The sequence below is a fragment of the Eublepharis macularius genome, chromosome 1, assembly GCF_028583425.1.
Source record: "Eublepharis macularius isolate TG4126 chromosome 1, MPM_Emac_v1.0, whole genome shotgun sequence".
In the NCBI taxonomy this organism is placed as follows: Eukaryota; Metazoa; Chordata; class Lepidosauria; order Squamata; family Eublepharidae; genus Eublepharis; species Eublepharis macularius.
The window spans coordinates 91,320,039-91,334,058 of NC_072790.1; the positions used below are offsets into that span (position 1 = coordinate 91,320,039).

General features: G+C 40.1%; 1 protein-coding gene across 1 annotated transcript in view; it reads right to left on the minus strand.

Annotated features, from left to right (window-relative positions):
* The window catches only part of ASCC3 (activating signal cointegrator 1 complex subunit 3), a 362,388-nt gene that overhangs the window by 14,732 nt on the left and 333,636 nt on the right, over window positions 1-14,020 (minus strand). Inside the window, exons 38-39 of the mRNA XM_054986845.1 lie at window positions 2,546-2,697; window positions 746-887 (exon numbers count right to left, since the gene is read on the minus strand). Of these exons, the coding sequence (XP_054842820.1) occupies window positions 746-887; window positions 2,546-2,697 (294 nt within the window). The remainder of the gene's footprint in view (window positions 1-745; window positions 888-2,545; window positions 2,698-14,020) is intronic.

Genomic DNA, 14,020 nt, shown 5'->3' on the forward strand with positions numbered 1-14,020 from the left:
CACTGTGGGTGTGAGACATTTATGTATAGCAGCTATTGTGGGCCAAACCAAACTGCAAAAGGCACACTGGAGTTCACCTTCATTGGCCTGAAAACAACAATGGACCTCATACAAGCAAACATCTGTAGTGAAGAATGTATTAGGCCTGCCATATTTTAATTTTTACTGTATTTGTTTTTGTTACAGTAAAGACAATGTATTTCAAAATCCTTATATCCTTAAGAGTCCACAGCCTTAATATTACAGAATGTGAAAGTGGAAACAGAATATTTGTAAGGTTGGAATGTAGTTCCAAGGATATCTTCATAACATGCTCACATCCTGGGTAGATGTATGCGACATAGCTGTCTCCGCAGAAAAGAGAGAAATAATTGGAGGAATGGAACACATAGTACACAAAAGTGGTTCATGGGCACTAGCAGCTTTTGAAACAAAGATAAACTGTGGTGGGAGCAGCCAATCCATTTGGAATCTATGTGAACTTGCTGCCTAATGTAATTATGGCTAGGTTTGACAACTAATTTTTGGCCCCAGGGCTGACTTAATGGTCAAAATTATGCAAGATATGGGGATTTAAACTGTGCAACAGTGCTGGAATAAACTAGTACTTTTCCTGCCAATTATCAAATATATTTTTAAGCTGGTTACAAATATATATATTGAAGTATCATGAATTGCTCTTCAAAAGCAGCAAATAGATCTGGTGTCCAATAGCATTATACAGACAACACAACAGAAATATTACCTGTTTAATATGTGCAGCAGGTAAATCATGGTCTACAATGGAAGCAAAAATATTTTCTTTCCCATTGCATGCAGCTATCAGTTCAGGAAGACATTCGATAGGCCCTTGATAACTGCTCTTACTTTTCCTTTGGTTCCATTTCCTGGAAAAACAACAAACATATCCAATGAACATCTAAAACTCAGGAATGCAAGAGGAAAAAAGGGAAAGGAAAGGTGAGAAGGTAAAAGAAAGCACTTTTTAAAAAAAGAATAGGTTAAGCCTTAACCTATTTGTAGTGGGACACTCTCTTGGCTGGTGACAGCACTAGCTTTTGAATTAATGAAACTAAAATGGCCAGGCTGCAAAGTTCCAATGACTACATAGTTTAAACATGGGATCAATTATGAGACTATTTTGTACCACAATCCTAGGTCAAAGATCATTAAGCAGTAACCCTCTTGTTTTAAACTGATTTAATAAGGAGGCAAATATCTTTACCATGTAGATTAATGTTACTGATTTCAGTTCACATTTTAAAATTAACAAGATGACAATCTTCTGCACAAATCCTTACATATTCATAACCAAGATGGATAACAGTGGTCTATTTATTTCAATTAGCATTCTTCTTTGAAGAATACCATTAAAATACTATAATGTATTATGGGCAAATTATTTAGAAAAGAATGGGAAGATATTTTCATAACATGATTATTTATTTTAAAAACTTGTATGTTGTGTGTCCAGAGACTTGCTCGAGGCGGAATCAAAGTGCTCAGAATTTTCATCTATATGCAGGAATTCAACTCTTGGATATTAATTTTTATGAAACAGAATGAAGACGATAATTATCAACCATTATATCAACAACAGCAGCAACCTGGAGCAACATCAATCACTTTGTTTGTATGGATTTTCAGTTAAATCCAAGTCTTTAACATGGAGAGATCCATATTAAAATTTCTACTCAGGCATTAAGTCCAAGACTGAGGGGGAAGATCATATGAACAAGTTATTCATAAAATCGAGTGTTTGCTTTTGGCGTACATTATATGTGTGGTTTTAGAGGAGGTAGGTGAAGCACCTCCACTATGGGAGGCATGTAGAGCAGGTCTTATATATTATACATTTTAGTTATGCAAATACTTTGGATAATTCTCCCCTGCTTCTTATTCTACAACCACCTCTAAGGAGAAATTTATAACTAGAGATGGGCATGAACTGGAAAAAACCCGAACTGTGCAGTTTGTGGTTCATTACATTTCACGAACCATGAACTTTAACAAACCTGCCCCGGTTTGCAAACTAGTTTGTTTGGTTCATGAAAACGTCACATGCAGGTCAGCAAATTGTCACTTCCAGGTCAGCAGAAGGCCACTTCTGGGCTAGCAGAAGGCCTGCAGGAAATCCATACCCTTGCCTAGGAAACTGATTGATCGGCGCCAGGCTGTCTGTAGTGATGAACCAAAAAACAAACCAAATGAACCAGCCTAAAGTATGTGGTGGTTTGTCAGAAATGGGCTCTGACGAACCATCAGTTTGCGAACCACGAACTTTGGTTCGTATTTCAGTTTGTGCCCATCTCTAATTATAACATACGTTTTTATAGGAATCAGAGGACCATCCCGAATTTGTTCAAATATTTTAAATTATCATCCCTGGAAGGCAAAATATGCTAAGTATTTGAGAGCCTGAGGGGTGGATGAATTTTAACAGTAGTTAAAAGGTTACCATACAAAGTGCAAGAATAGAACCTGCCATTTAATAATCTAATGGTACATGAATATCAACATTCTCAACACAATAGCAGATACATACTTGAAAAGGTAAAGATGATGGTTTTCCACATTAGGAATAGTAAGCAATGTAGATTCATGCTTCCATTGTCCTTGAATAAGCATCTGTATCAAACTGGTTATATTTAGAGCAGTTACCAACCAGCCCTGGTTTGCAGCAACATCCAGCATTGCCTAAATAGAGAAAAAATCTGATTCTTTCCTTTCTATTTCTCACATGAATACAAAGTGTACTGTTACTACTTCAGCTATATTGATTCATGTTAATATAAATGGGAATCACCTGGCTTGACCAGACTTTTGTATACATAATTTCTAAATAAAGCCTGTCTGAAATTTTGATTGGCTTACACATTAGCAAGTCATTGAGAAAAATTCTTTACTACAAAGTTACAATTCCCTCATTCCCTGATAGGTTATGTGCCTGTGGGCTAGTGAAAACTGATACCACTGGCCATGTTCCTTTTGAATATCTTTGGTTTTTAGATGATAGGAATGAGCTGATACTTCCTTTGATTGGAAAGAATTTCACTTCTGTAGAGGCTAGTGTCTCATGGTTGTTAAGTGCTTGGGATCAACGAATGACTCTACAGGTTGCAAAATACTTGATAGTGGTGATAGCTTGCCAGACTTCTAAACCTTTTTAGTATTGTAGTTGTGTATTCTGTTCAAGACGATGGTTAAATGAAGAGTAACACAAGAAAGTAACAATACTGGCTCATTTTCTGCGTTTGCTCTTGAATGCAAAGCTTGATGATACTGTTCTAAACTAAAGCACAGCTACATACGCCTCGTCTCATGTACTAAAAACCAGTTTTGAATCAGCTGCAATGATGTGTGCTGACCATAAACAGATCCACACTACCTTCTGCAAATCCACTCATGCATTTTCTGTCATTTCCAATTGCAGATCCCCACACTAAATCACATTTCTTTTCTCAAAACCCTTCAGTCCAGAAAATGGCTTTCTATGGAGTTATGTTTGAGTTATGTTTGAATCAGGGCAATATTTATAATTCTTCAGAGTACCCAGAGGGACTAAACATTTACATTTATTTTAAAATGAAATGGAGATTGAGTGCTCTCACACATCTTGGCTACATGGAAAATGCATTTAAATTCAGTTGCACAGGAGGATGACACTACTTGGTGTTTTACACATATCGCTTTACCTTGAATCCATCATCTCATGCTATTTAATTGAATTCATGCCAATATACAGGTGTTGTGATGAATAATTTCCAGGTTGGGATACTGCCATGTTTTGGAATGAACCAATATATAGCCTGTCCTGCCCTAAGAACTGCGTGTTTTTGAAGCAAATTTAGTGGCCATTTCTATCATCATACTGTTCCTACACAGAAAATACTTCCTCATACTGAAAACCATCTGTTCACCTTAAAAGCAAGTGAGGGGCCAAAAGTATGGCTGCCACCAGAAAGGGGAACTTTGTATCTAGTCTTCTCATAATACTGGTACAACTTAACTGTGTCTTAACATTGTGATATTTTGCATTTTCCCTTCCTTGTTCCACATTATTTGCTTCCACTGGTAAGGGACATGGAAATACAGAATGCCATAATATCAAAACATAGATAAGCTGTATTAGAAGTTACAGAGAGAGGAAACCAAACACACAATCAATGTATTCAGCAGCAGTCACGTGTTTATTGTGACATCACCTTGGCTCTAAAAGTACAATATTTTAAGATGTAAGCAATTAGGTTGCCAACTTCTTAGTGGGACCTGGAGATCTCCCCGAATTATAACAGCTCTCCAACCTCTAGAGATCAGCTCCCTGAAGAAAATGGCTGCTTTGGAGGGTGGGCTATATGGCATTACCCCACTAAGGTCCCTCCCTTCCCCAAGCCCCACCCTCTCCACGCTCCACCTCCGAATCTCCAGGAATTTCCCTCTTCTATAAGCACTACTAAACTGAAGTATAGTTCCTGCTTGCAAACATGCCTGCTTTTAAAATGTGGCACTCAAAGATGTGTGAACCATTTTAAAGGTAAGACTGTTGTTGACCCTTCATTAATGCACTTGGAAAGCTATCAAAGACATTGAAAAGACTGAAAATAGATACTTTATTTCCAGTGATAAGAAAACTATAGCTTTTTTTTTTTTTACTGAGAGCATCAAGGGTCTATGCTTTGATGCTGAGATATATACTTCAGACTTTTTAGAGCCCACTAGAGGAATGCTAAGCTGTCTATATTAGCCTGTACATTTAATCAAATGTTTTACAGACAAACAAAAGGCAGCATTTACTTAAGGCACGCTAAACAGCGGAATCTTCTTTAAACAAAGGAGTTGTTTACACATGCAGAGCTATTTCAATTAAATTACACTGATCCTGGAGAAATGTTGAGTTTAAAGGCACACAAAGCTGGGGGTGGGAGGGGGAGAGCTTAAACTGGTAGTTTTGCTTTCATTTTCACAGGTTTAGTTTCTCAGCACTGTACAAACTGAATACTGTTGTTCAAAAATATTTTAAAATATTGCCTCTTACTTATGAGAAGAATAATGAAAGGAAAATGGTCTCCAACAACAAGAAGACTTTGGTTTTTGTATAATGGCAAGGGAGCACAGAGAGGAACGTGATATCTAACATTTTGTCAGAGTGATTCTAGTCTCTCTCTCTTCAAGCAAAAAAACTTTGCCCATGGCTACTTCTGAAGGCTGCAGCTGGCAATAACTGAACAGTGAATGGGCCACTAGGTATAAACACCTTATGATTTTCCACAGTCTCTGCCTTGACTTTCTACAGCATTTGGAGCCCTCTTGGCTCTTTGGGTTGAAATCCCTTAAGATGGTTTCCTTAAGACTCACAAAGTCATTGCATCTGGTCACATGTATAGAGCACATGCTGATGTTCTTCCTGTCTACACAGTGGGAACTGCTGCAGAACCAATATGGATGTAAACTTTGCTCGGCTAGCACCCCATTTTTGGGCTGGGACAACTGGGCATTTTCTTTCCCCTGAAATACTACTTAAATTTCCAGTTGTAGCATCAGTGTGGAAACATCGATAGTTGCCAGATGGACATATCCATAGTTTAATTCTTAATCATAAATCTCTCCTCTAGCCATACTTCCAACATTCAGTTTGGTTTCTTCCCTTTTATTGTTTGTGATAATCTCCATTCGTCTTTCAATTCTTATCCCCATTGGCTTTTACTAATTAATTATTGCCTTACACATCACCTATGTTGTAATGGAATATACAGTTCAGTCTGCAGTGACAACATAATGTATTGTAATTTCAGTATGTGACAGATAAGGAGCTGTACAACATAAAGTACTGGCATTCCTTTATTAGTTTATCCTCCCTGAAACAGATTTTTGGACAAAGAAACAGGGACTTAAAGCAAGCAAATCTGCAACCTGCCAGCTACTGAAGTTTGTTGTAGGATCTTTTGCTACACAGAGAGCTTCACAAAAATTGACAGCAGTTTATTCATATCCTACAGGGAATAAAAAAAGCCCACATGCCTGATTGTGTGTGTGTGTTCACACTGTGCCTAAGAGCCCACAAGGCAAATCCTCTTTCCCCCTGTATTTTGTGCTTTCTTGCCCATAATATTTATTCATAGCATCTTTATCCTGGTGTGAAATCCAGGACAGTGACATTGTAAAGAAATCAGAGCCATGGCAAGACTGACTTATTCCATTTGCTGCTTGGAAATCTACTCATATTTTTATTCATTAACTAAGTGCAAAATGCACAAATGCTTGACACATCAATGGAAGTTGAAATTCCTGCAAATACTCAAATGTAACAAATTGAGTCATTCCTCTCCTCTCTCTCTCTCCCCCCCTCTAAGTCAGCCGTATGTATACCAGAGCCACTACATGGAGAACATATTTAAAAGGCCTACTCCATTCTAGAATTACTGGCGCTGCATATGAAATCACTGCCATAACAAGGTCAACTGGTTATTAGATCTGAAATAACCAGTCCATTATATCTTAGGTAAGGCTGAATCCTTCCTCTGTGTTTGTGTTTTAATATCTCATACTCCCTTCTAAGCCATCTAACAACATACGTAAAGCTTTTTCCTGGCAAAATAATTATCTTTCATCATTTTCATTGAGCTGAATTAAAATGGCAAGTAGAATTTAATTAAGCAAAAATAAAAACAATTAGAATTTATTACACACAAGGATATATTTTGAAAATATGTATTTCTTTTGTCACAACATGTTTCAAATTGATCACTGAGTGATTTATTAAATAGTCATATTAACTGTACATGGTGAATTAACTAATTATTTTAGGTTAGATTAAGAATGTACCAAAAGGCCTAGTTTTGCTACTCCAGGTATCCATCAATTATTTGTGGGTACAAAAAGAATTGTGCATGCAGAAGTAAATGGGATCCCCAAATACCCAGAAATGGGGATGTTGTTGGTATTGTGGATTTGTCCTAATTGGGGAAAAAATGATACTACAATCTAATGCAGAGTTGTATAAAGCCATTAGGATTAAAGAGCTTCAACGGGAATAACTCAGCATAGGATTGCAATGAGAATCCCAGAAACAAACAAACCATCCTAGTGCACTGAGGGTGAGGAGTGGGGAACAGGGCTTAATTCATGTGCAAATCCCTCCATGTGTAGGTAGCTCAGCTTGAACAAGAATGAATCTTGTGCTAAATTTTAAAATGGAAATCCAAGAGTCTGTCCACAGACAAAACATAGTCCTGTAGGGGTTAAACAAAAGATGAATCTATACTTACTGCATACAAAATCCTAAAAATTGAGCCAGTTTTCAAGACCATGCCACAGTGCATTCAATACACTACAGCCATTTTCTCCTAAATCTGTCGGGGGGGGGGGTTAAGGTCAATCTCCTCCTAATACTCAATATTTTGTAAATAATTAAATATTTGAAGCACATTTTCAAGAATTCTTTTCAACTGCAACAGTTGTTCACAATAACTTTCTCCTGAACTTTTAGCCCCATAAGGTTAGCATTCAGGAAGCTCAGCTGCTATCTAACAAACTTAATTAATCAAAAAGTCATTTCCGAGCAGTAACTATGAGTAAAAGTGCTTCAAGTGTGCTAGCAAGCCTACAAGTTAATCAAAATGCTAATGCAGTACAAATTAAAGTTGTGATTAACATTTCACAGTAGCTGCTTAAGTGAATTGATCACACAAATGGGTTAAGCATTAGTCATTTCCTCCAGCGTCAACTGGGAAAAGGATTGTCATGGTTTTTTTGAGGGGGGGAAGGGGGCTGTCCATAAGAACACCATATTATTGTTCAAATACATTGCCAAGCAACAGTTCATATGGCTACCAGTTTTATTCAACAACAAACACACAAAAATCACAAATCATAATTTCTCCGAAGATAGACGGCAACTACCTCTGCATGGACAATTAGAACCTACAGAAAGTATTTTTTTAAATAATCTGAACATTTGTATTTATTAGCTATGTGCCTGAGGCCTTCAAATCCTCACATTTGTACCCTTTGCCAAGGCATTTTTGAAAAGACTACAGGCTATAAGAATACTAAACCCCAAAGGCAATTAAGTACTTATGAGTTAAGAAAAAAAGGAGCAACAAAGTAACAAAGGTTCATTTTCTTTTCAAGATTTCCTGTTCACAGTAAGATTTTTGAGGCACTAAACCAAACCCAAAGTATTGTAACTTATATAGCAAACAAGTTCTGAACTTCATCTGCCCTCTGCCTTGTTCAGAGGCATTGTGGGTAGAATCCTAAAGATTTCCCTACTGGTAGAAGTGAACAATTTCCTGCCATTCCTCTTTCTCAGTAGCCCCATTTAACCCCCAAAGAGGCACTGTCTGCAGGTGTCTATAGGGGGTGGTGGTGGTGGTTTTCAGACTAAAAGCCATGAAGGTGTATGTGTGTGGGGAGGGGGGTGCTGTGGAGAAGAGAGTAGTGGGGTGATATTGCCTATCCACTCTTGTCTCTTCTGTCAACAGAGCAGCTGCAGAATTGAGCGCTTCATTATTTTAGAGTGGTCTAGTACAAAGTAAACAAACAGTATTAGAATAGTTTTGGTAAGAGGTGTTCATTTCTGTGTTAGTTCTGTTCTTCCCAACTTTAAGGAAATAGTTGTTTCAAATGTGAAAGCTGTCATTGTTGCAGGTGATGTCATGAACATCACAGAGATCTAAAAAATCCATTTATGAAATCTCTGTGTGGGCACTCATGTAAATGTTATACATATATTTAAAATAGCTCTGGCTTTCCCCTCCTTTTGTACTTCCAAAAGATTTTTGTCTTCTTATGGCATTTTTAGATTACTGAAAAAGCCCAAACATTCCCCTGCCCCATAGTTTGTTGTGCGTGTAAAGTTCCGCCAAGTTGTAGCTGACTTTAGATGGTGATCCCATATGGTTTTCAAGCCAAGAGACGTTCAGAGGTGGTTTGGCATTGATTGCAACCCAGTAGCAACCCTGGACTTCACTGGTGGTGTCCCATCCAAGTACTAACCAGGGCTGACCCTGCTTAGCATCCAAGATCTGACACAATTGGGCTAGCCTTATTCATTCAGGTGTGACAGATCATTGTCTTGCTAGTACAATTGCTTAAATTAATAAAGTGACTGAACTATTTGCTGCCTGGAGTTACCCAAGCTTCATGGCATTACTTCATTTTCTGTATTTTTTAAAATTCCTGAGGTAGATAAGGGATTCAGCAATAAAAGGGGTAGGGGAGGCAGCACACAAGCATTTATTGAAAGTTTCAGTCACCAAAATAGTGCCTGTGCAGAATGGATGGGGCTGGTATAAGGGGGCATAGGGCTACAATGTCTATCACCAAACCAAACATTGTCCTGAAACTAAACAATACATGTACATGTTTCTGTTTGCTGGTTTTCCTGATAACTTTCTGATTTTAACTTTCTGCTGATATTTTACATTTAGGGCAGGCAAAACAATATCTACTCAGCAGTCTGCTACCTGCAAGAGAAATCACAAAACCTTTGCATCTTGGTAGGTAATAAATGATGGGGAAATATGGTCTGTACAGTTTGAACAGTTGTGCTGGTAGAGAAACCTCCCCCCCCCTGCATTTTTCATGCAAGGATCAACTAATGATTGTGCATTCTGTGCTCAGGAAAGAAAAAAAAACATATCTGGAAAGGCCTTCTAGTCAAATAAAGCTTGAACAGCTTTGCTCCAGGAGGTTTTGTTTAACAATTTATTTATGGTGTTAGAATATTTTTATCCTGCCCTTAACACATCACAGTTAAACCATCACAACTGAAAACCATTAGAATAAAACCCACTATTCTCCCTCATGCCTGCAGTTTATACCTCATTAAATACCCCAATGCAGCGCAGCAAAACTAAAGGCACTTACAGACAGAGGAAGGCAGACTGTAAATAAAGCAAATAAAAATCAATCTATTAGTAAATCTGAATATCAGGTATACTGATTTGGTGCACCTGAATCCTGTAAGCTACACAGGTGTGCATCAATATGTGAGCTTTGTGAATGGAAACAGAAGACTAGTATGGTCAGTGGTGAGTGCACATTTTAAATAAAGTTTTGTTCCACAAAATGTTATGTTATTTTGTACAGCTTTTATGGATGCTATTTCCTGCAGTTACCATATAGTTTTAAATTAAACTGGGTTGGATCCTGAGGACCACTGATGAAGTGCTAACTTGTACTACAGAACTCTCTCAGGTCTCTCTTTCGGCTTAACTCTCCAGGGGAAGAAGGTGTATTGATGTACTGTTGAGAAGTACATCAACGCACAGGGATGTGCAATGGGAGGGAAGAGTGGGAAAAGAGTGGAAAAACTGACCACCCTCTGTATGCCTTTCCACTTGCAGAAGAACTTAGGATCCAACTCACTATTTGTGAAAATGCCACATGAATATACTCTAAAGAGTGACTTCTCACTCAATACCGTGTCCTTGGCAGAGATACACATGCAGGTGCATATAAACAACTATGTTGTCTTTAAAATGCATGAATGTGGCAAAAAGGAAATTGAGCTCCCACTTTCATCTACCGTAAGGGGAAACCTATTATTTGTATGCACATGTGCCTTTCACAGCTAATGGTGTCTGCTTCTCAGTTGAAGCTGCCCTAAGTGTCTTTGCATGTAGAGAACAGATACAGGTACAGATGAAGGATCCACAAGCCATAAAAAGACCAGGGGCTTGAGCTGTACAATTCACATGGTTACTGAGTCAAGGCATGAACACATTTTTCACTGTAAGCACTAAAAATGTGATACTATCATCTGAAGCCTGACTCTTCACTCAATATACTGGTACCCCACAGAGATGTGCTTAGCACATCCATAGGTAAACACTCCTCAAAGGTTAAGGCTGAGCACCATGGCAGTCCTGCTACTTGGCAGTGCTAAAACATTTTATCAACAGTTCCACTACAAGTGGAGGCTTGTGTCCAATCAAAATGCAAAACTGCCAAATGTCAGATTATTCCTCTGAAGGAGTGATTGAACTCCTGAATATGTGAAGGAAGATATTCCTACTTCAATTACCTATTTCAATTAATACAGACTCAGTAGGAAATTTTGAACAGCATAGTGAAAACTGATCGCTGAACTCACAGTCAAGAGATATAAATCTAGAAAAGGAAAGATTTATTCATGTATTCTTAAAATAGAAATAAGAGAAAGATTAGAATTACACTAATAATATGCTGTTCTAAAATAACTGGATCTAACATTTAAGCAACTGCTAGTATTCTATTAAAATTATTTAGTACATACTTGAAAAAGTTACAAAAAGCAATCAAGCAGATACTCAGCAATATCCATTAGAAACCATATTCTCTTCTAAAGGCAACAGGGAAGTAAAACACTATTTGGAAAATACTGGTTTTCAGTCCTGTCCTGAGACATCCCAGTGTGCTTTTGCTGTTCACTTAAGCTGTACGAGGTACATTTCCTGCTTTTAAAAACTTACCATCCACTGAACCATATCAAATGGATAAAAACCTTTTGAATACTGAAACACATCAAAACATAAGTAACTTGCCTTATACCACCTAGAAGTCTGTGAAAAAGCAGCAAATGGGCCCTCTTCAGCATTCCATGACTGGGCCTGGTCTATGTACACAACCCGTTAGTTTTAAGGCAGAGACAGCTCACATTAGTAGCGATGGGCATTGTATAGACTTACACAGTACATTGCCACATGGGAAGTTACCTTTTGGGATTTTCCTCACACCGGTTAGATTATTGTCTAAAGTCTATTCTTTAGTGTTATCCTGACCAACATATGTTTGAAATTTCTTGCTTACTTAAAAGTAAATAGATAATTGACTGTACATGCTAGAAGTGTAGGTCCATTCCCAATTCAATATCTTAAAACAAACATTAACTTATTTCTCCACATTCTGTTGGGGTTTTTTTGTACAGAATTTTAACATATTCATTATTGCTTAGGTTAAGCAAAAGACAGTGGCAAAACTATCACTCCAGTACTAGTCCTTCAGCATGGCCATTACACAAGTGGAGCAATGCTACTGGGACTCTTAGATAGCTACTGGCATTCACTGATAGTGTCTCCACTTATGTTCACTTTCAATTGTGAGAGTTAAGAGGCATTCTAAAAAAGAGAAACTGAACTTGTTGATGAAAAAGTCAAGAAGACAAAGCTAGCCTAGCTAACCTTCAATCTCATGAGATATATGGCTAGTGTAAAGTGTAAAGATTTGAATGGTAAGCTACGTAATTGTAGTATGCAACTTTGCAATTCTATGCCCATCAAGGAAGGGCTGTGGCTCAGTGGCAGAGCAAGTGTTTTACATGCTGAAGGTCCCAGTTCAATCAGATAGTAAGTGATGTGAAAAGACCTCTGCCTGGAGAGCTACCGCCTGTCGGAATAGAAAACACTGACCTTCATGACCTGATGGTCAGGTTCAGTATAAGGCAGCTTCAAGAGTTCATGTATACTTCCATGGGGTCATTGTTATTTTCTATGGCATGCATTATATGTGCTCATACATGTGTGTGTTTTTATATGCATGCATGCAGACCATATATGGAACTAAAAAAAAAATTAAAATGTAGCTCAATGCACATCTTGTTTTGGTGGAACACATTGTCCGGGGTCTGAGGCACAGCCCCCGGCCTCGCTGGGAGGAAGCAATGGGAGACAGCCGGGAGGCAGCTGCCCTGCTGCCCTGGCCAGCCATCAGAGCCAGAACCTGCCTGTGCCGGGGGAAAGGGGCAAAGGTCCAAGGCCCCAGAGGGCTGGAAGGGGCAGGGCGAGGCCAGCCGGCCCCACCCTCCAGGGAGAAGATAGGGAGCTAAGCAGGGCAGAGGGAGGGGGCAAAGGCAGGGGGAATAGGGACCCAGCAGCTGCCCAAACAGAGCCCTTACCAGCCGAGGAGGAGAAGCAGCCACAACAGCTCAGAGCCATGCCCCAGTCTATCCACCAGCTAGAAGGCAATAGCCAGGCTCAGGGAGTGCCAGGAGCCAAGCAACTCCAGGTGGAGCTGCCACAGGCATTCTGGGGGAGGAACTGGGCAGCCAGCCAAGGGACCCAGCAGCTGCCCAAACAGAGCCCTTACCAGCCGAGGAGGAGAAGCAGCCACAACAGCTCAGAGCCATGCCCCAGTCTATCCACCAGCTAGAAGGCAATAGCCAGGCTCAGGGAGTACCAGGAGCCAAGCAACTCCAGGTGGAGCTGCCACAGGCATTCTGGGGGAGGAACTGGGCAGCCAGCCAAGGGACCCAGCAGCTGCCCAAACAGAGCCCTTACCAGCCGAGGAGGAGAAGCAGCCACAACAGCTCAGAGCCACGCCCCAGCCTATCCACCAGCTAGAAGGCAATAGCCAGGCTCAGGGAGTGCCAGGAGCCAAGCAACTCCAGGGGGAGCTGCCACAGGCATTCTGGGGGAGGAACTGGGCAGCCAGCCAAGGGGCCGCACCTGGGCCTGCCTTCAGCAATCAGCAGAATCAGGGAGGCTTGACTGCCAGGCAACAAGACACAGCTGGTGCTGGTCAGTGGAGCCAGATCAGCTACCCCAGCTGCATCTACTTGGGGCAGCCCAGAACCAGTCTGGAAGGAGGGCGGGGCGGAGAAAGGAAGCCCTATAAAGGATGGCTGGGAAAGACTCTGGGGTGGTGGGTTTGAGTAGGAGTAATGGAATGGGCCAAAGGGCAGAGAGTGGATGGAGGAGATGGCAGAGATCAAAGGGGGTGAGTGGCACAGGTTGAGCAGACCAGCGAGTGGATTGAGAGGGAGCCTGGGTGATGTATACCGCTCCTCCTTCCACAGAGCAGGGTCCTGCAGCATCCCTGGCACCCCTCTGATGTCAGGAGCGGACCACCTGGTGCCCCGCCCAGCGGCGGCTGCTGCAAACCCTGACACACATAATGTATTCTGACAGCTGACATGGAAAAATCTTGCGTCCTAGGATTCTGTGAAGTCCGAACAGAGCTATACAAGATGTATTATCATCTCAGCCATTTCCCATCTTAAAACATTGATAATTAATCCCCAGTTTTCTGACCAGGATCA